Raw genomic sequence first — 19,694 nt, 5'->3', positions numbered from 1 at the left:
GGGGGGCAAGGGAGGAGCAGGGGGTGACGGGAGGAGAGCAGAGGGGGGTAGGAGGGGGAGGCGGGAAGGGAGCAGGAGGGGGGCCACAGCACACCCTGACCAGCCCACAGCAGCCCTGAGGACAGAGCGTGGCTGTCTGAGCACGAGACCAGGGCCCCTAGGACAGGGAGGCCATATGGGTCAGGAGCGCGGAAGGCAGCCCCGGGCTGTGGGAGCTGGGCCTGGGCCTCCAACAGTGGGTGGTGGCCCACTCAGCTGTGGGGCCAGAGGAGGTGGACGGCAGCAGCTCCAAGAGTGGCCCCGAGCGTAAGCACCATGAAGCCAGCACCTGCTGCCCACACGCCATAACTCTGGGCCCTCCACTGGGCGGGCACGGCGGCTGGGATCATGCTGGTCAGGTTCAGCATGTAGCCCAGCGTCCAGCCAATACTGATGCCGCCGACCTGTGGGACACGAGGCTGGTAAGGGCAGCTGCCCCAGAGCCCCTGCCCCGGATGGCTGGGCCCAGGAGGTGATCACCTGCTTGCGGAACTCGATGCTGGGCCAGGTCTCTTCACTGAAGCCGTAGCCTTCCAGCAGCAGCGTGAGTATGTACAGGCCCGAGGCACAATAGTCACGCAGCCAGCGCTCCTGCCCCCGTGCGCTTGCCTCCACCTGGGGGCCGGCATGTGAGGGGCGGGGGGATGCACCCCTCCCGTCCCATGGGGGCTGGACCCACCCAAGCACATGGCCTGGGTCGTGCCTCGTGCCTGTGATTGCTGCAGCCTAGGGCACCTGGGAGGCTGTGCTGGGGACCCCGCATGTCCCCTACCTGCTTCCAGGGCCTCTGGCAGAACTCCCACACAGTGGTGTTGACAGTGGCCAGCGGCTGCTTGGACGTGAGGTTCAAGAAGGCGAAGGTGTAGTAAAAGGACGAGAAGGCCTGGGCACAAGGAGTCAGGTGGGTGCGCCTGCATTGGGCCGGTGCCGGGGGCCCAGGTCAAGGGAGCCCCAGTGTGCGGCAGGCCGAGTCCCCAAGGCCCCCGCCTGGCATCAGGCCCCTGGGGCTCCAGAAGGAGGCTAGGACCCGGGGGGCGGACAGGACAGTGCTCACATAGAACTGGCCCTGCACGGGGGGCTGGTAGACCCCGTCGAAGGTGCAGTGTCCTCGGCCCTCGCAGCCGGAGAAGTTGAAGAGGCCTTGGATAGCTGAGACACAGGCTGTGGGGCTCCCCGTTCCTTCCACGGTCAGGTTCCCTGCCCCATGTTGGGGGGGCGGGGTATGCACACAGGGTGACTCGTACAGGGTGGCCAGGGACAGCATGGCCCGGTAGCCTCTATGGTAGCACGGGTGGCAGACCAGGGGGCCGGGGCTGGCCTGCAAGAGGTCAGGGGGCAGCCTGGAGCCTAGCACAGGCCCAGAGGCTGTCCTGCCGCCCCCCCTTTCCCTACAGCCAGGCCAACCTGAACCAGCTGAGCCAGGAGCCTAGTCAGCATCTGGTCATGGCCAAAGCACAGGTAGCTGTGGGTGTAGACGCGGTGCTCAGAGCCATAGAGGCGGAAGGTGGCCTGACTGCTCTCGTCCAGGATGGGGCCTCTGGGCACAAAGGTGATCTGCGTGGAGGCCCCACCCATGTCCAGGGCGCCCACTAGGGTCCCCTCCAGGGGCCGGATCCATTCTCCAGAGAAAGAATACTGGGGACCAACAGGTGCAGTGAGTCCCGGCACCTGCCGCACCAACCCCAGCCCTGGTCCCCCTCCCCGGGGCAGCCGTGGCACCTGGACCAGCCTGCCCAGGACGTAGTTGATGGTGATCCAGCCGAAGGCACCTTCGTCCTGCCCAGTCAGGAGCTCAGCACCCCGAAAGTCCAGGGGAGACCGGCCCAGGGCCTGGCTGACTGCCGCAAAGATGGCTGTGGCCTGGGAGCCATTCTTCTGGCTGCGTGGACGGGACCAGCTGCCCAAGTGGGAAACCCACGGCCCCGCCGCCCGCCCACCTGCTGCGGCCTTGGCCCCTCAGCTCCTGGGGGTTCCTTCTGCGAGCGCTGGGCACTGGGCCCTGGGCCGCCCTCACCTGAGCAGCCTCATGCCAGCCGTGGCCCCCAGGAAGGCGGGCGTTTCCTGATGTTTTGCTTGTGGGATAATCACCAGGGCCTCTTCCAGGCAGCCCTGCAGGCTCTCCCCAGCCTGCGCAGGGTCAGAGGCATACGAAGAGATGCCTGGCCCTGAAACACAGCACCCGGGACACAGGGCTGTAGCTGCTCGGTGCCCCCAGGAGGCCCGGCAGTGTCTTTATCCCAGGACTTCTGGGTGAGATCTTATTTGGGAAAAAGGTCTTTGCAGATATAATTAAGGATCTTAAGAGGAGGCTCAGCAGGCCCCCTGGGGCCCTGAATCCAAGGCCCATGTCTGTCTAAGGGAGGACAGGGGGTGGTGACACACACGGGGAAGGCCTTGCAACGCCACGGGGAGAGGGGATGACAGGCTGGTGGGTGCTGTGCCAGGTCCCTGCAGGCAGACAGCTCGGCTCCAGCGCCGCCATGAGCTGAGCCACCCAGGTCACTCCCTCAACCTCTCTGACCACTTTTCTTTCGGGTCAATTAACTGACTTGCTAAAGGACGTGAACGCAGCCCCCACTGGCTCCGGCCTCCCCCCAGCTGGTGCCACTCCTGCCCCCCCCGCACGTGAATCCCACCCAGGGAGCAGGCCACAGCTGTCCACACCCACACCGCTGAGGCGCTGCCTCCTGACCTTTCACCTGGCAGGCCAGCGCCTGGCTGACCACGCCTGTGCTGTTCTGCTTGTCTGCTGGCCACCGATACACAAAGAGGGACGTGTGGGTGGACCCGGCGTCAAACACGACCCCAAACTGAGGGTGACAGCAGGGTCAGGAGGGTGCCGCCTGCCCAGCCTCCTCCTGCCCCAGCCCAGGGCCTACCTTGGTGTCTGTGGGCAGGAGGACACTGGTGGCCTCCACCAGGATGAGGATGAGCGTGGTGAGGCCTGAGGCCACTGTGGCCCCCAGCAGGGTGCTTAGGACCCGCTGCTTCCAGGTCGGCCCCATGAGGGCTGGGCACCTGCAGAGGGGGCACCTGTGGGCACCCAGACTCTCTGTGCTGCAGCTGCAGACGCTGCCTGCCCTGGAAGGTCAATGTGTCCTCCCTGGTTGGTGGGCCTCCGTCCTCCCTGATCACTGGGCCTCTGTCCTCCGTGGTCACTGGGTCTCCATCCTCCCTGGTCGGTGGGCCTCCGTACTTCCTGGTGGGTGGGTTTCTGTCCTTCCTGGTTGGTGGGTCTCTATCCTCACTGGTTGGTGGGCAGGGCCAAAGACCAGCATGTCAGAGCCAGGCCTGCCTGGGGTGCCACGGGGCCAGGGCTAGCCTGAGATAAGCAATGGTGAGGCGGTGGCATCCAGAGGAGCCTCTTCCTCATGCCGGGGCCATGGTGTCTTCTAGGCAGCCCCCTCCCCTGCCCTCCTGGGGGAAGGAGTCCCGCACTGCAGGTCAGCGCAACTGACCTCAAGGGACCCAGCCCCCCTCCTCTGCTGCCCTCCTGCCTCCTCTCTGCAGCCCCAACCTGATCCTGGTGGGCATAGGTGCCTGGCTGGGGGTCCAGGGAGCCTCAAGTGTCCTCTGAGGAGTGTGGTTGGCAGGGGCCTGAGGAGCACGTCATGACTAAGGACCTTGAGCTTGGGGAGCTCGGAACAAAGACGCTGGTTTCTGGTTGAACCCCCACCCCCCCAAAAAAAAAAAACAACAACAAAAAAAACAACCCCTGGCTTCTGTCATTGGATTCCGAAATGGTTTAGTTGGCTCCAGACGGGCTCTGGGCCACTGGCTGGGCTGAGCCAGGAACACGCTTGGCACAGGGGCCCCAACACCCCAGGCCAGGCAGTGCGAGGGGCCCTCAGGAGTCTAGGCACCTGGTGTCCCCCCCGAAGGCACCACTCCCTGGGGTCTCCCGTGCTAGAGGTCCTGCGACTGGGTGTTCACTGTGACCCTCACAGAAATGGAGATAAACGCAGGTGATTTCAAGCTGAGTGAGGGTCAGGGGAGGTAGTACCGTGAGGCCATGGCCCCCAGTGACCAGGGACAGGATGGGCTGCGAGGTGAGGGTCCCATTTTAAGGCAGGAGGGACAGACTCAGAAGGTGGGTGGCCTCTCAGGTCCGGAGGAGACCCAGCCTGGGTCCCCACCCAGCATGCAGGTCACAGGCAGGGCCCAGGGATGCCGGAACCCCTCTCAGAGCTCCCCCCAAGAACACGCATCCTGAGACCCCCAGCCAGAGGATGGGCAAACTCCTCCACTGTCAGGATAGCCCCCCTTGACCAGTACAGCCCCCTCCTGACCAGGACAGTCCCCCTCTGACCGGGACAGCCCCCCTTACCTGTGCTGCCAGAGAGACTGCTGCAGCGAGGACAGAGCTGGGCGGCCGTCCCTCGGGCTCCCGTCCCTTGGGCTCCTGCCAAGTGCTGTCCCGCCTCCGTCCCTCTGCTGGTCACCACCCTCCTCCACCTGGGCCTCAGCAGCAGGTGACAGGGTCTGGGAAGGGTCCCCACCGGTGGGTACTGCTCATGCCCAATCCAGACTGGCCACCAGTTCTGTGCAGTGAGCTCAGGCCCCGCTGAGGGGTCACCCTCATCCCCCAGGGTCACCCCCCAGGGTTACGACCTCGCCCCACCTGCCCCACTCAGTGGCCCGCCCAGGGGCCCCCACCCCTCTGGAGGCTGCACGCACAGACTTTGCCCTCTGACCCTGCCCTCCCCTGCGGGGAGCCTGGGCTTGGCCTAAGGGCAGGTCAGACTCCGGTGACCCAGGGCTTGGCCAGAGCAAAGGCCGGAGGAGGCCTAACTGACACATGGTCCAGGGAGGACAGGGACACCCAGCTCCCTGGTGCTGCTGTTTGGTTATTTTGAGTGTACAATGAAGTCGCTCTGTTTTTGCACGTGTGTAGACACATAGGAACACCACCAGTCACCCCTCCCCGTGCCCCTTGGGTCGTGCCCTGTCCCCCTGGTCCCCCACCCTGCCAAATGCCTCTGGTCACAGTCCTGTTGCTGGGAGGTGGCCACGGGGCTGGGTGAGCCTGGTGGCCCCCACGCAGAGCAGAGTGCTTCCTGGTCCCTCCTGCGCCTGGGCCAGTCCGTATAGATGGGGTGCATGTTGGCTGGCCTGCCTCGGGGAAGCATCTGGGGAGTCTTCACTCTGGCCGTGGCTGTGGAGGTCCTGGTGCCCAGATCGCCCCCGGGAGACACACTGCCGAGCACATGGCCAAGTCATGTTGACCTGGATTCCAAACTGCCTAGGTCTGCAGCAAGGTCCAGCTTCCCGCCTCCTCCCCAGCATTTGGGGTCATGATTTTTAACTTCAGCTGATCTGATGGGTGAAGCCTCATTATGGGTTCGCATTGCCCCCATGGCTGGGATCCTGGACACCTGTGCAGCACTGATGTGCACACGCATCTTCCCCGATCACGTGTCACATCTCCTCCCTTTAAACTGGATTCTTTCATGTCTTCCCATGAGAGTCAAGGAGTCTGAAGAGGCGGCTTTCGGCTCAGGGGCTTGAGTGACCCCCGGCTGCACGGACAGTCCATCAGGAGACCCCCCCTTGATGTATGCGTAGGCCTAACTGACCTAGGGATACTCACGACCCGGCACTGGAACCAGGAAAGAAGGACTGTCTGTGGCCATGAGGCCAGTGCCCACCCACTGCCCTAGGGCTGCCCTCCCTGGGCCTGTGCTCCCTGCCCTTCCTGCCTCTACTGGAAGCTCTTGCCCAGCTGCTAGTCTCCGAGATGCCTGGTTCACAACGTGTGTTTAGAGCCACAGTGCCTCTGTTTCGCATGCGCTGCATGGTTTCGGCCAAGGTCACGGCCACCATGCAGGGATGGCCCGACTATGGCCCCACTGCCGAGAGCACCCTCCTTCCCGCATGACCTCTCATGCCCCCTTCTCACGCACCTGGCCACGTGTGCGGCCTCCTTCTGGATCCTGCTGTGTCCGCCTGCCCCATGTCTGTCTGAGCGGGGCCGGCGTGTACCTCTGGCTGCCGTGCCCTGGAAGCCCTGGGAGCACAGCAAAGCCCCTATCCAGCTTCGTGTCTCCTGAAAGTTGCTTAGTTCTCCTCGCTCCTATGTGCTTCCAGGTAAAGTTTGCCGGCCTCTCTAGCTACAAAACCTCCTTCTGAAATTTCTGCGACCATTTTAGGGAGAATTGACAGCCTCACAAGTGTCAGCCTTCGGGTCTGCGAACACAGTCCTGTTTATTTAGGATTTAGGTCTTTTAAATATGTTCTTTGGCCAGAATTTCTAGTTTTCAGAACCACGATCCTGCACATGTGTGTTTTTGAATTCAGCTTATTTGAGCACAACGGCCAAGTGAACCCATTTCTCTGTCTCACACATTCTGCGTATGGGAGGTCACAGGCTGTAGCTCTGTCTGCCTGATAAGCAGGCTCCGCCCCACGGACCCGCCCCATCTACCTCCGATCATCCCCTGCTGGACACAAGTTGCCCCCATCCTGCCCTGAGTAATGCTGCGATGACGGAGGCACAGATCTGCTCAAACTAGCATGTTGGTCTCCTTTGGGTGAGTGTCTGGTGGTTCAAGGCTGGGTCCTGGGGCGGCTCCAGTTTCATCCTCCTGAGGACCACCCCCCCCATATCCCCACAGAGGCCCCCAGTTTGCATCCCTGCCCACAGGCCAGGAGGCCCTTGCCCTTGCCCTGTGTCCTCACTAACACCTGCTGTGTCTCATGTTGTTGGTTTGAGCCACTGTCACAGGTGTGAAGTAACATCTCATTGTGGTTGGATTTGCAGCTGGGTATGACCATCTTCCACGTGTCTATTGGCCATTGGGAGGTCTTCCTTGGAAACATGTCTGTGGGGTCCTCTGCCCATCTTTTAATCAGCTTGTTCTTTGTTTTTTGTTTTTGTTTTTTACTGCTGAGCCGTGTGAATTTTGGGCACCAGCCCCCAGCAGACACGATTGGCAATGATCTTTCCTCATCTGCAAGCTGACTGTCTGCTCCGTGGACGGGATCCTCTGTTAGCGGATTTTTGGTTTCATGTGGTTGCACTTGTTTATTTCTTGTGCTGGTGACTATCATCACTAAGACCAACACCAAGGAGCTTCTTCTGGTCATTCCATGGTCTCAGGTCTGACTTTCAAGTCTTGGTCTTATATTTTATAGTGTGTATTTTGTTAGTTTGTACCCAAGTATTTCATTTTTGTGGGAGCTATTACACATCCTATTATTATTTTTAAAAATCTTACTTGTTTATTCATGAGACACACAGAGAGGCAGAGACACAGAGGGAGAAGCAGGCTCTACGCGGGGAACCTGATGCGGGACTCGATCCCAGGACCCCAGGACTACACCCTGAGCCGAAGGCAGACGCTCAGCCACTGAGCTCCCCAGGCACCTACATCGTATTATTTTAAATTCCATATTCAACTAACTGTCCATGAGGAGCAAGTAAGAATGCAGCTGGTCCTCGGGTGCTGGCCTGCAGCCCAGTGCTCACTCATTAGTTCCCGGGATTTGGAACCTCCGCCATCGGTAGGGAGGAGCAGCCTCACCACTTCCTTTCCCATGGGCCTGCATTGTATTTCCCTTTCTTGCCTTATTAGCACGTTGAGCAGGTGCAGGGTCAGCACCTGTGCTTTGTCCCCGACCTTGAGGGAAGAGCGTTCGGCCACTTGGCGTGGAGCTCTGCAGTGCTTGTAGGCAGACACCCTCCTTTGAGTTGAGGAAGCTCCCTTCTCCTTTGCTGGAGACGTTTTCTTCATCGATGAAAGTTCTGTTTCCTGGTGCTTTCACCTCGTCCATTAACGCGCCCGTGTGGTTTTTCCTTCCTTAGACTCTCGATACAGGGTGTTCATGGTTTTTTCTTGATACAAAACCAGCCTTAAAGTCTCAGAAGACTCTCTCTGATGGTGTTACATTCTCTTCTTTATATTTTTCTGGATTTCATTTGTTGACACAGTCCTCCTTATTTGTGGAGTTTCTATTTACAATTTTGTCTACTAACCAAGACTTTTTTATGATCCCCAAACCAATACTTGCAGGATCACTTAGGGACGTGGAGGGCAGGAAAGCCCTTGAGCACCGGGATAGCAGCAGACATAGCTCAGTGGAGGGTGAGCAAGGCCACATCCACCTTCTCGTGTCCGCCCACACTGGAGGCAGCATCCTCTTCACGGCCCTGTCGTGTTTGCACGTCTGTGCGTCGTCTTGGCAGTTTCTGTCTGGGACCCTGGCTATGGTGCCAGGTGCTGCAGCCTCTCCCTGCTGGCCGGTCCCTAGGGCTCCCACTCGGATACCATCCTGGGAAATGGGGTCTGGCCTGCCCCTGCGGCCTGGGTGGTCCTCCCACCATGGCACCCCCTTCCCTTCACCACATCTCCCGTTTGGCTTTGCTGGGCCCGCCTCCGGGAGCAGCCGGTCTGTGGTGCAGGGCCTAAGCGCAGGGCTCAGGTCACCAACATCCTTGCAGGTGGCCTCTGCACCTCCTCCGTACTCAGCCTGCATGGCTGCCGTTCCTGGGCCCGCAGACATGCTGGCCCTGCTCCCTTAGTGTGTGCAGGCTTTGTCAGTGGAGCTGTTGGCACGTGTCCCTTCCAAAAGCGGGGGGGCAGGTGGTGGTGCCAAGTGCGAGCTTCAATGTCATGATGAGGGGGCACCAGAGAGTTCCAGGGGAGGCAGAGGTGCCCCGTGCTGCTGGCAGGGGTGCTTGAGGGGCCTGCACAGAGGCCAGGCTGGAGATGGCAATGGGGAGGTGTAGCGGGCATGTCCTGGCCGTGGTCCCCCTCCACCCCGTGGGTAGGCGTGCGTGCATCCCTATATGGACAGCTCCTTTCCTCTACCTCCCAGGATAGGAATTGCGCCCCCCCTCAGGTCATCCCCCCTAGCACACCAGGTCCCAGTGTCCTACCATAGCGCCCATTTGCAGGGCCTGAAAGGGGCAGGCCGGGTGCCCACATGTCCTGAGCAAGGCCTCAAGGGTGGAGGCCAGCAGTGCCCATGCCATCTGGAGAGACGAGCACCATGCCCAGGCCAGGTCTTCGGGTCTCTGTGAGGGTGCACAGGTCAGGGTGAGGGAGCAGGACTCCCTTCACTGCTGCTCACTCCCCTGTTCACTATGACAAAGCCTGAAGGCCTCCCCCTGATCAACGGCCCTTTGGAACCACTTGCTTCTGGGAAAGCCCAGTGTATGACCCAGCCTGGCCCCAACGAAGGCGCAAACCAGGGCAGCAGGGCGTCTGCCTGTGGGGCAGGGGGGCATGGCAGGGGTTGCTGCTCGGGAGCCACACATGCACGCACCTCAGCTTTATTAGAGAAACAGCAAGAGTGAAGTGAGTGTGCAGGGGGCAGGGGAGGAGGTGAGGGGAGAACCTCAAACTCCCCGCTGAGCTTGGTGCCCCGTGCAGGGCTTGACCTGGATCATGACCTGGGCCCAGATCAAGGGCCAGAGGCCCAGATGCCCCACATCAGACTACCTTCCTTAAATGCTCTAATGACCCATGGGACCTTTCCCGCCCACTCACCAGAACTGGGCACCAAGTATCCTAATGTTTGTGCCAAACCAAAAGGCAAGAAAGGCCGTGTCCCCCCGCTGGCTCCCATGGGGTCCCTGATGGACCACATGCCTATCAGCCCCTGGATGCCCTTGGCCAGCTTCCCATCGGCTGCCCTACTCTCCTTATTAGCACAGGACGTAGGTGGGGGACCCTCCACCTCCACCCCTGCCTCTCACTGCTGCGGGGGGTGCAGCCGTGACCCCGGCCAGCCTCGGCCCCATCTGCCACCACCTTCCCCCAGTGTCTCCTCCGCACATTTGCCCGTGAGCCCTAGAGTCACCTGCTGGCCAACCTTTGCCCCTCTCTGCCTTCCCCGGGGACCCTAGGGGGCATACACCAAGGCAGAGGTGTCTCAGGGCCCATGAGAAGACAGGGGACAGGAAGGGGCAAGGACCCAGGCTCCAGCGGGTCCCAGGTGAGGGCTGCACACAATGTGCAGGCCACTGGGTCATGAGGGGAGCACCAGCCTCACGGTTGTACAGGCACTGACACCCATGGACAGGAAGCCAGGCAGCACCGCACAGGCTGCAGGTGGGGGGAGCAGGGCGGCTGCATCAGGGCTCAGGGCCCAGGCACTGAAACCTTGCACATGACACAGCCCAGCACATGAGCACGGATAGCACCTGGTCCACGTGCCTATGGGTTCACTTGCTCCCGTCGCCACCTACACATCAGCTGCCCACTTGCTCGGCTCCCACACTCCTCCTGGCCCCCAGCACCTGCTGCTTCATCCTGGGGCCATGGGGGACCCGGCCGAGAGCACTGGGCACAGCCAGCAAAGCACGGCCAGCTGGTCCTAGGGTCACGCTGACCATACGTGAGGGGGTCTAAGGGGTGGGTGGACCCCTCTGCTTGGTGCTGGGGCGGCAGGGTGTAGGGGTATCTGCCCTCCCCTCTTGAAGGAGCTCACCCTCCCCACGGCTAGACCCTCTTGTGGAGCATGCCCCTCAGCAGGAGTGTCTGGGGCCCCCCAGCTCTGTGTCCAGTCAGAGGTGTGCAGGCAGCCACCCCAGGCCAGGAGGCCCCAAAGTTCCTGGCCCCCTGGAGACAGTGGACAGTGCTGAGAGAGGAGACTGAGGCGGCAGCCGCAGCGGAGGGTCAGGTTTAATGGTCACTCTAAGGGATATATCGTACATCATTCAGAGCCCAGCACACACCCCTGCCCCTCCTTCTGCTGAGGGAACAGCCAAGTGTCCTCAGACCCAGGCTCTGTGAAGGGGGGCCTGCCCCCGAGCCCCAGCTATATACAAGAGCTGGCCCAGAAAGGCCACAGGCCCGCAGTCCACTGGCTGCTCAGAGCTGCGGGGGTGCCCGCCCCCCGGGACCCAGCCCAGCCGCCCCGCGGAACCCTATGCACTGGGAGAGTGCTGCAGACCTGGGCAGGCGAGAGCTGAGCCACACTGCAGCATTGGGGTGGCGGCTGCTGGAGGTTGGGGAGCAGGCAGGACCCAGCTCAACCCAGAACCTCCTCCAGGGCAGCGCAGGCCTGCCCCCTCCACCACTGCCCAGGTGCCCCTGCTGGGCCGGTGCGGCTGAGGTCAGAGGAAGCAGGGGGTACAAGAGGGCACAAGCGCAAACCATCGGGGTCTCGGCCAGGGCTGGAGCCAGGCCGGAGAGCCGGGCAGCACTGCCCCACAGACGGGCCGCCCTGGTGCTGGTGATCAAATACGGCAGGGCTGGGGGGTGGCTGGGGGCAGAGAGGGTCCTGAACACATGTCGGACTGGGTTGTCTACACCATAACTGGTAACAGAGCACTGAACTATTCAACTAGTAATGCTGCTTCCCTTCGAATTGTTTTGGGGGTGTGAAAATTGCACTTATTTCTATGAACCCACATTGAGGAGCTGCCCGGTACAGGGCTGAGGCCCCATCAGCGTCTGGCTGCCGGGCAACCCCTGGCTGCGTGGGCCGAGGCTCTGACCTCTGTGGCCCGTGGTGCAGTGAGGGCCAGACCCCCTGGCAGGGAACCTGAGGGACATCTGAGGGTGCCCTGAATAGGCCGTGAACACTGGGACCCACGCGGCCCAGCCCCAGCCACTAGTCCAAGGGAGCAGCCGGGTGCAGGCCTGGCCCTCAGAGCACGTCCTCGAAATCCAGCAGCTTCGAGTGCTGGCGGCTCTTCCACAGGCGGTACAGCCGGAAATCAAAGTAGGTCTCGATCATCTGCTTCCCTGGGCAGAAGAAGAAAGGCCAGGACTCAGGCCTTGGCTCCCGGATGCGACCTGAGGCTGCCAACCAGCCTGGAAACTCACCTTGGGCCGACAGCTCCAATGGGGACTCGAAGGTGACCCTGTATGGGGTCATGAGGCTCCTGAGATTCTGGAAGAGCTGGAAGGGCAGGGCAGGGCCATGAGTTCAGGATGGGGGAGGGAGAGGGTGGGGGACAGTGTTGGGGCAGCAGGACCCCCCACGGGGATCAAGCACAAGGGACCCTGGGGGCTAAAAAAAGAAAGGAGGGTAGAATGACCAATGAGAGGTTAGGGGGGTTGGATTGTCCGCAAGCCCAGGGCAGGGTCTGGGGCGGGGGGGTGGGGTGGGGGCATCCCTGTACCTTCTCCCCGTTGGGATTCCCCAGAATATAGCAGCCCATGATGTGGATGATGTTTGGCTCTGGGTTCACTTTGCTCATCAAGCGGCTCAACCGCTTCCAGAAGCTGTGAGGGGAGGCGTGGGTCACAGGTGGCCTCTGCCCAGGCCCCCAGGGCAAGGATGGGGGGCCAGGACGCAGGGGCTGGGGTGGCCCCCCTGCCCACTCACTGGATCATGTCCTCTTCTTTCTCCACTTTGGCAAACGTGGCCACCTTGTTCTTGAGCAGGTACAGGTGTCCGGGCCCACCCTGGAGGAGACGGCGGTTGGCCCCTGGGGCGCACACGGAGAGTGCCCGATCACTGCCCCCACCCCGCCCCCACCCACAGCCCGAGCCCCACCTGGCAGAAGATCAGCATCTTCCAGATCTTGGCCCCCTTGTGGTAGACATTCAGCTTCTTCTCTATTTCCTCTAGGGAGGGGGCAGTGTGAGCTCTGTTCCCCAGGGACCCTCCCTCCCACACACTGGGGGGCTTGGAGGCCACATACCCAGGATGTCCTCAAAAGTCGCATGCTCGTGGTCCTGAAACAGATACAGGCCACATGGGGGTCAGAGCCCTGCGGGCAGCAGCCCACCCAGCCCCAGGGGCAGAGGTACTCACATAGAGGATGGGGATGATAGATGGGTCGTCCCTGCGGATGATGGTCGGGATGTATTCAGCTTTGGGTACCTTGGAGGAGATGAGCTGGAGACAGCATGGGGAGCTGCTCAGGGCCCAGCTGCCTGGGAGCCCCGGGTCGTGGGAGGGCCCCAAGGTTGCCCCCCATCCCCCTCGAGGCTGCTGGGAGGCCTTGTGGCTGTATCACATGCAGGTAGAGCCAATTGGGCTCCTGGAAGAAAAAGGAACTCCCCGCCCCCACCAGCCCAGGACCGGCTGGAATAGGAACAGGGCAAAGACGGCCCGACCTCACCATGACCTTGGGGGGCACAAAGCCCTCGGTGTCACAGGCCACAGCCTCCAGGCCCTTCTCAGTCTCCCAGTCCAGATCCTCAAAGGCCTCCCCCAGGGTGCAGTGCGAGCTCTGCAGGTCACTACCTGGGGGGCAGGATGGGTCACCAGGACTGCAGAGCAGCACAGTACCCCCAGCTGCAGCCCGCAGACACGGGGTGGACAGAGCCCACACTGAAGGCTCCTGGAGGGTCCTTCAGGCCAGCCAGCACCCAGGGCAGGTGAGAGACCAACACAGGCCACCAGTAGCCTGGCAACACTGCCACTGGATGCTGTGGCATTGGGGACCCTGGGGAGGCCAGTGAAGCTGGGTGAGTGGGTGCCCTGGATGGAGTGGGCAGTGCAGCCCTGGCCGCTCGGCGCCCTGGAGCTGGTGCAGCACACAGCCCTGCCCTTAGTTACCCTGCCCACGAGGTCGGTGGTACCAGCGCCCCCACCTCAGAGGGGGTAAACTGAGGCTCAGAGAGCGGAAGCGCACAAGCCTAGCTGCCGGGGCAGGAGGTCGGCCCTGTGCAGAGCAGGAGCTGGGGGCCTAGGGGACCTCCCTGCGCCGGCACCTACTGTCTCGGGAGTCGTGAGAAGTGTCGGCTTTCATGGGGGTGGGATCGCTCCAGGACCGGCTGAAGCTCCGCTCCCGCCGCTCAGCGAACGCTGCAGTGAGAGCAAAGCGGGGTCAGCAGCGGGGTCAGCAGGGTCATCAGGCGGGCCGACCTGGGCCACCCCACCACCCCCTGGGGACCTGGAAGGTCAGAGGATGCCCCCTGATGGCCCAGGGAGGGCGAGCAGGGTTAGCGGTGCCCCCGAACTTGCCAGCGCTGAAAATGGGCGGCCAAGGGGGGGTGGTCAGAGGCCAAGGGCGGGGCCAGAGGCGGGACCTTGCGGAGGGGCTGGGGGTGGGGCCTGGAACCAGAGGCGGAGCCTAAGAGCCAGGTTCCAAGGAGGGGATGGAGGGGGGCGGGTGCTGGAGCGGGAAGGAGGGTGCTGGCGGGGGTTAGGACTGCGGGGGTCTTTCAGGAGCAGCGAGCAGCCCGCGAAGCCCTGGTGGAGAGCAGCGCCGCCCACCTGCCCACCTGCCCGGGGTCTTACTCTGGGCCTTCACCCTCCGGCTGCCGACCATGCGCAGGTGTTTGCGGAAGTTCCTGGGGAAGAAACACGGGGGCTGCTGAGGATCGCCAGGGTGGGGGGCGGTGGTCAGCCCCCCCATGCCCTCTGCTTGTCACTACTGCCCATGGCCAGGCCTGATGTCGCCCGAGGTCCTGCCTGCACCCCTTAGGGATGGAAATCCTTGCACCTGTGCCTTCCTGCCCACTGCCCCCTTGGAAGCCCTGACCCACCGATGCCTTCCCAGCCCCGCACCTCCACTGTCCACCCCCGAAGCCCACGACCCCTCTCCCAGTGCTCAGGGCAGACCAGCTGCCTGTACCAACCCCAGGCAGGTGTGCAGCCTAGAGACTCCCTCCCTGCCGGTGTCCCTGGGCCACCTCAGAGACGGGTCTTTGCCCCCAGACTTGTGCCCAGCCAGGGTCCAGTGTCCAAGATGGACAAGGTTTCTGGTCACATCTTTGAGGTGGGGCTTGCTGCTGACCCCACAGCTCTGGGGTTCAAAGGCCAGAGAGAGACATGGGTGGGCTAGCCGGCTGTCAACGGACCCCCCAAAACAGGCCCGGCGGCCCAGGTCACACGACCTCTCCTGCCTGCTGCGTCCCCAGAGCAGGGCCAGGCCAGTGGTCGCCACCGCCCTTCCCCCATCAGGTCTGCCAGAGCCCAGTGGGTCCAGGCCAGACCAGCACAGACAAGAGACGGACCCTGGTGGCGAGTGGCTGGCAGGCCCTACCTCTGGATTACAGACGCGGAATCATTCTCCCGTTTCCGGCGCTTCCTCTCCGCGTAGCCCCTGAACACCCTGGGAAACCACCACGAGTCAGCACTGCCCTTGGCCGCAGGTAGGAGGGACCGAGACGTGGGGACAGAGACATGAGCGCAGGGCCTGGAGGGGCATCCAGGGCGCCGGGCCAGGCAGAAGGGTCCTGGCCTGTCTCACCCTGTCTCCGCCCGGCACCTGGCAGGCCCTGCCATGGCCTTGGTGCTTGCTGGGGCACAACACGCCCTTGTCCCTGGCCTGCCCAAACCTACTGGGGGCTGGGAGGGTTCCCCCAGGGACGGCTGTCCCCCACGGTGCTCTCAGGCTCAGGTCCCACAGGGTACTTACGAGATGCTGGAGGTGCGGCGGGAGGGGCAGCATGAGAGAGAAGACACAGTGAGCCACGACCCCTGCAGCCCCCAAGATTCCCGGTTACTGCCTTCCCTGTCATTGACTCTGAGGGTCCCTCACTCGCACACCAAGTATGGGCAGCGCACTAGCTATGCTGTGGGAAGCCCACAAAAGGGCAGTGGACGCGGAGGTCACTGGCCTGTGCCACCAGGTGCTGTGACGTGGTCGGGCTGCCCCCAGCCAGCCTGAGAGCTGTGGTGGGCCCCCCTGGGTAGCACAAGGGGAGGGAGCCTGGCAGCCAGGGGTGCCTCTCTAGAAAACCCAGCTATGTGTCACGGAGACGGCGCCAAAGGCCCCAAGCGAGGGAGGGGGCTTCTGCTGTGTGGCCCCTTGGGGTGCGTACAGGACACAGGTCATTGGCTGTCTGGGGAGCTGAGCTGAGGCAGCGGCCTAGAACAATCACTGCCACTGGTGCCTGCAGCGGCTGCAGTCCTAGGCTAAGTCCCCTGAGGACCGTGAGGGCCGGGGAAGACCATGAGGGCTCTCCAGTGCCAGGAGAGCAGAGGACAGGCCCATGGCAGGGGGGCATGGAGAGGCAGCTGGGGGGCTCGGGGAGCAGAGCGGCCAGCCCTGCCTTCCTCGGCACTGGGGTCACATCTGGCAGGTGGGCCTGGGGTCATGAGGGTATGGCAGTAGTTCCTGAGCAGCGAGCTCCAAGAGGAGGCCCCTGGTCCAGGCTGTGGCTGTGTATCAGGTCATGACTCACGCTTGCATAGTTGTGGTTGCTGTATGGAAGCTGAAGAGATTTTCCTTGGGGAACCAGGTACGGATGGGGACGTCATCTGCAAGATAAAACAAGTGGTGAGGATGGCTGGGAATTCCCACAGCCTGTACTCCCACCTGCTCTGCCAAAACCCATGGACGAAGGGCACCAGGTTCCTAACCCTCTCCCAGGTGGGCGGACACTGGCAGGGGCTATCAGGCAATGAGCCTGCTCAGCTGTTGAAGCCAAGACAGCTCAGCAGCTTCGTGACGATGGTCTTTGCTGAGCTCTCTCCGGGGCTGCCTACGGCTGAGGAGCGCTGCTCTGGAAGCACAGCCTGTGTCCAAGGTGCCCAGGGCCAAGATTTACTCTGCTTTCCTTTGGTGAGGCAGGGAGGGGGAGGGGGGACAAGGGCTGCAGCCTCCGGAGGCTCTGGGGCCTGCTCTGCTGCCTGCACCCTCCATGCCCTGGGACCATTCCAAGAGGGCTGGGGTAGAGGCCTCCCTTCTCAGGACCTCTATGGGCCCTACAGGGTGGAGGAGGGCGTGCTGTTCCTTCTCAGCCTCACCCCTGCCCCAGCCTCCTGCTGTGTCCATCAGAGGAGCACGAAGTCTGAGGTGAGCAGCGCATACCCCAGGCCATGCTGATGCCCAGGCTGTGCTGACATGAAGCCCAGAAGGCAACCTGGGATGATGTGGGGACTCAGCTGTTGGCAGCCTGCTCCTCAGGAAGTGACCTAGGGCCAGCAGGCAGGGGGGCTGCTCGCTGTCCCACAGAGCTCTCCTCTAGACACAGTTAGCCTCCAGGGTGCACCAGCCTCCCAACAGCTCAGCCATCCTGGGGGGTGCCTGATGGCAGGCCAGGCTCAGATGGCCATGTGCTTCCTGAGGGGAGTGGGACCCAGGGCAGGTACGAGTCCTCAGACCTCCCCAGAGGCAGTCTGATCTAACTAAACCATGTCTTGTGCCTGCTCAATCCTCAAGATTCCCCTGGTCCCCCTCCTGCAGGAAGCACTCCTGGATTGACTTAATGCTGCATAGCACCCTGTACACCACGACCTGGACAGTGGTTGTCGCCAGCAAAACCCAGCACCCACCCCTCGCCCCTTGGCCTGCCCTCACCAGACACACGATCGACACTGTACATCCTCTCCAGCTTCTTGCGGCGGTTGGTGGCCTCAGGCAGAGGTGGCTGGTCCAGCCCAAAGGTCCGAGGGGAGGGGCTTGGACCAGGGGCCAGCTGGGCGCATCCAGGACACTCCTTAGAGCCCTGGCGGCTGCCTGCCCAGCTCTGGCAGGACCTGCTGACGTCCTCTCGGCTCCCCCCCGGGCTGGCACGCAGGGGCTGGCTGTGGTGGTGGGGGTGCCGCTCCCGCTGCCTCCGCCCCTTCACCACAGCCAGCTCAATGGCCTCGGCCTCCGGGCTGGGCAGAAGGGCCGGCTCCCCAGAGATGGTGTACACACGGGGCTGGGGGCCCTCACTGGCCGGCTGCCCACCAACAGCCTCCTCTGAGAGGCTGCCCTCGTAGCGGCCGTTGGAGACGAGGGAGAGGCGGCGCTTGTTCTGGGGGGCAGGCTGCATCTCGGGGGACCCGTCGTGGCCAGAGTAGGCATCCGCCAGCAGGTGGTCTGGGGGAGAGGCAGCAGGTGAGCTGCAGTCCTCTGGCCCTGCCCTCCCACCCTCCTGGTGCCGCGAGGGCAGAGAACACCCAGCGAGTGCCTGGCCCAGCAGTGGAGGGAGCTGCCCTCCAGCCCCAGTGCCCGAATCCCACGCCCCAGCCATCCTCAGAAAAGGTGTTTGCGAGCTGCGCACTTCTCTCAGAGACTCCCACCCTCCTCCTACCTGGGCCCCAGGCCCTGGGTGTGTGTGGGTGGAGGTGACAAGCTGTACTACCTGTGGGTGACAGGGGTGGACAGGAATAAACAGGCCACCTCCCAGCCTACCACTGCACCCGTGTGCCCAGTGCCAACTTCTCCCCTCCCCCCCACCAGCTGGCCCCCAGAGACAGCGGTGCCAGCCCTGGGGGTGCCAGGAGGCCTGTTGCCATGCCAACGGCCCAGGCTGGGTGGGTGCCATGGTGATGAGTGACTCGGAGCTCCTCCTGGGGCTCTGGGCCAGGGAGGGCAGGGGGCGTGAGGAAGCCAGCCCAGCAGGGCAGCAGCCGAACTCACAGCCCAAGGGTTGGGACTGGCGCTTGGCCCGGGGCCCGGACAGCATCCCTAGGTCGTAGGGGTGGGGCGGGGCTGCAGACCCACCCCTCTGGCACCTCTTCGAGAGCCCCTACCTGCACCATTCCGATTCTCAGGGTGACTCTGGGACAGGTACTCGCCAAATGCTCGGGCTGCTCTGAAGGGTGGACAGCGGGGTGCGCCGTCAGTACACCCAGGCCCCTCTGGACTCCCCCGACACCGGAGCCTGGGGCCCCCACCCCCACCCCCACTCCCACCCCCACTCAGGCTCCGGGCACCAGCGAGCGGGGGTTCGGGGTCACCCCAGGCAGGCCGTGCGGTCCCACCCCCAGAGACCGCAGGGCTGGCAGGTGGCAGTTCCAGAGGCCCTGGGGTCCCAGAGCAGCGTGGCCGGGGCCAGGCCGGCCTTCTGTCCAGACCCCGTCACTCCGTGGGGGGGGGGCGTCGTGCGGTCTGGGAGGGGAGCGGCGCCGAGGGGGGTAGGAGCGGGGGAGGGGGACGCGGCGCGAACCCCGCCGCGGGGGAGGGCGCGGGCGCTGAGCCCCGGCGGCCGGCCCGCCGCACTCACCGCACTTTGGCCGCCACCGAGGACATGGCCTCGCTCCTGAGCGCCCTCCTCCGGGAGGCGGCGGCGCCCATGGTCGCGGCGGCGGCGCATCCCCCGGCCTCAGAGCGCGCCCCGCGCCCGCCGCCTCCGCCGGGGGAGCCGCACCGCGCCGGGGCTCCGGCCCGGGACCCGCATGGCCGCACGGGGCCGTCCGCGAGTCCCGCCGCACGGGGAGAGCGCGGCTGGGGCTGGGGGCGGCGGCTCCGCCCACCACGACGTCACGGGAGGGCGGGGCTGGGAGGCGACCCGCCCCCCACGACGTCATGCCTGGGGGCGGCCGCGGGTGACGTCGGGGCCCGATGGGTCGTCCGAAGGGAACTGGGGCGGTGGCTCCGCCCCCCGGGGAGGTCGCGACGGGGGTGGTGGGAACCAGAGAAACTGAGGCTGAGGCTCACTTGGCTTCAAGGTCCTGGGCCGTCGGGCCAGGGGTCTCCCTGCCCCCCAGAGACTTGCGGGGGCTGCGGACCCCAAGGGTAGGGCCAGAGCTGTCCCTTCTTTTGTACAAAGCACTCCGTGGCGCTATTTAACGACCTGAGCGGGCATGGGCGGCACACAGCCTAGGAGAGCAGCCCATGTTCCGCGGGAAAGGTGCCCGAGACATCAGGCGGGGACGCCTTTCAGCTCGGGGCGCCTCAGCCCCAGGCCGCACCCAGGGTGTCCTGCCTGTCTGGCCAGTGGTTGCTGGAGGGTCCAAGCCCCAGCAGAGGGGTGCCTGGGGTCCCCACATGGTGACTTCGGAGGACAGCAGGCGAGGCCACACTCATGAATGTGCCCCCGCCCGCCGGTGGAGCAGTGATGGGGGCCAGGGCTGCTCCCTGGCTC

At 63.6% G+C, this 19,694-nt stretch overlaps 2 protein-coding genes across 11 annotated transcripts; both read right to left on the bottom strand.

The window, feature by feature from the left end:
- Nucleotides 1–180: 180 nt before the first annotated feature.
- Nucleotides 181–3,044, bottom strand: ENTPD8 (ectonucleoside triphosphate diphosphohydrolase 8). 2 transcript variants are annotated; one of them, XM_025476000.3, is made up of 9 exons: nt 2,919–3,044; nt 2,732–2,849; nt 2,054–2,204; nt 1,759–1,918; nt 1,444–1,674; nt 1,094–1,357; nt 812–922; nt 520–654; nt 252–443 (listed from the first exon to the last, which is right to left on the bottom strand). In XM_025476000.3, the coding sequence occupies exons 1-9, from the start codon at nt 3,042–3,044 to the stop codon at nt 252–254; spliced, it is 1,488 nt and encodes a 495-aa protein (XP_025331785.1). The 2 variants fall into 2 exon arrangements, with proteins under 2 accessions (XP_048970870.1, XP_025331785.1); XM_049114913.1 differs by having other exon boundaries at nt 181–654.
- A 7,605-nt stretch (nt 3,045–10,649) lies between these two features.
- On the bottom strand, nt 10,650–19,056 carry NSMF (NMDA receptor synaptonuclear signaling and neuronal migration factor). 9 transcript variants are annotated; one of them, XM_025476008.3, is made up of 15 exons: nt 18,834–19,055; nt 18,361–18,422; nt 17,198–17,704; nt 16,080–16,155; nt 14,936–15,028; nt 14,164–14,240; nt 13,663–13,752; nt 13,064–13,188; nt 12,754–12,837; nt 12,641–12,674; nt 12,493–12,563; nt 12,322–12,401; nt 12,116–12,218; nt 11,817–11,892; nt 10,650–11,735 (listed from the first exon to the last, which is right to left on the bottom strand). In XM_025476008.3, the coding sequence occupies exons 1-15, from the start codon at nt 18,902–18,904 to the stop codon at nt 11,638–11,640; spliced, it is 1,647 nt and encodes a 548-aa protein (XP_025331793.1). In that variant the 5' UTR covers nt 18,905–19,055; the 3' UTR covers nt 10,650–11,637. The 9 variants fall into 9 exon arrangements, with proteins under 9 accessions (XP_025331793.1, XP_025331796.1, XP_048970868.1 ...); XM_025476011.3 differs by having other exon boundaries at nt 14,936–15,004; XM_049114911.1 differs by having other exon boundaries at nt 14,188–14,240; nt 18,834–19,054.
- Between the last annotated feature and the right edge of the window lie 638 nt (nt 19,057–19,694).

Source organism: Canis lupus, chromosome 9 (assembly GCF_003254725.2).
Source record: "Canis lupus dingo isolate Sandy chromosome 9, ASM325472v2, whole genome shotgun sequence".
Lineage (NCBI taxonomy): Eukaryota > Metazoa > Chordata > Mammalia > Carnivora > Canidae > Canis > Canis lupus.
This window is presented reverse-complemented; position numbering and strand designations above follow the sequence as displayed.

What these genes read in the sequence shown, in the direction of transcription:
- ENTPD8 (XM_049114913.1), bottom strand. Translation starts at nt 3,044, where the DNA reads ATGGGGCCGACCTGGAAGCAGCGGGTCCTAAGCACCCTGCTGGGGGCC. An exon ending in TCCTGCCCACAGACACCAAG is followed by an intron (nt 2,850 to 2,918) that starts GTAGGCCCTGGG and finishes TGTCACCCTCAG; the next exon opens with TTTGGGGTCGTGTTTGACGC. An exon ending in CCGTGCAGGGCCAGTTCTAT is followed by an intron (nt 923 to 1,093) that starts GTGAGCACTGTC and finishes CCTTGTGCCCAG; the next exon opens with GCCTTCTCGTCCTTTTACTA.
- NSMF (XM_025476008.3), bottom strand. Translation starts at nt 18,904, where the DNA reads ATGGGCGCCGCCGCCTCCCGGAGGAGGGCGCTCAGGAGCGAGGCCATG. An exon ending in TGAGAATCGGAATGGTGCAG is followed by an intron (nt 17,705 to 18,360) that starts GTAGGGGCTCTC and finishes CCTCTCCCCCAG; the next exon opens with ACCACCTGCTGGCGGATGCC. An exon ending in AGATGCTGATCTTCTGCCAG is followed by an intron (nt 12,402 to 12,492) that starts GTGGGGCTCGGG and finishes CGTCTCCTCCAG; the next exon opens with GGTGGGCCCGGACACCTGTA.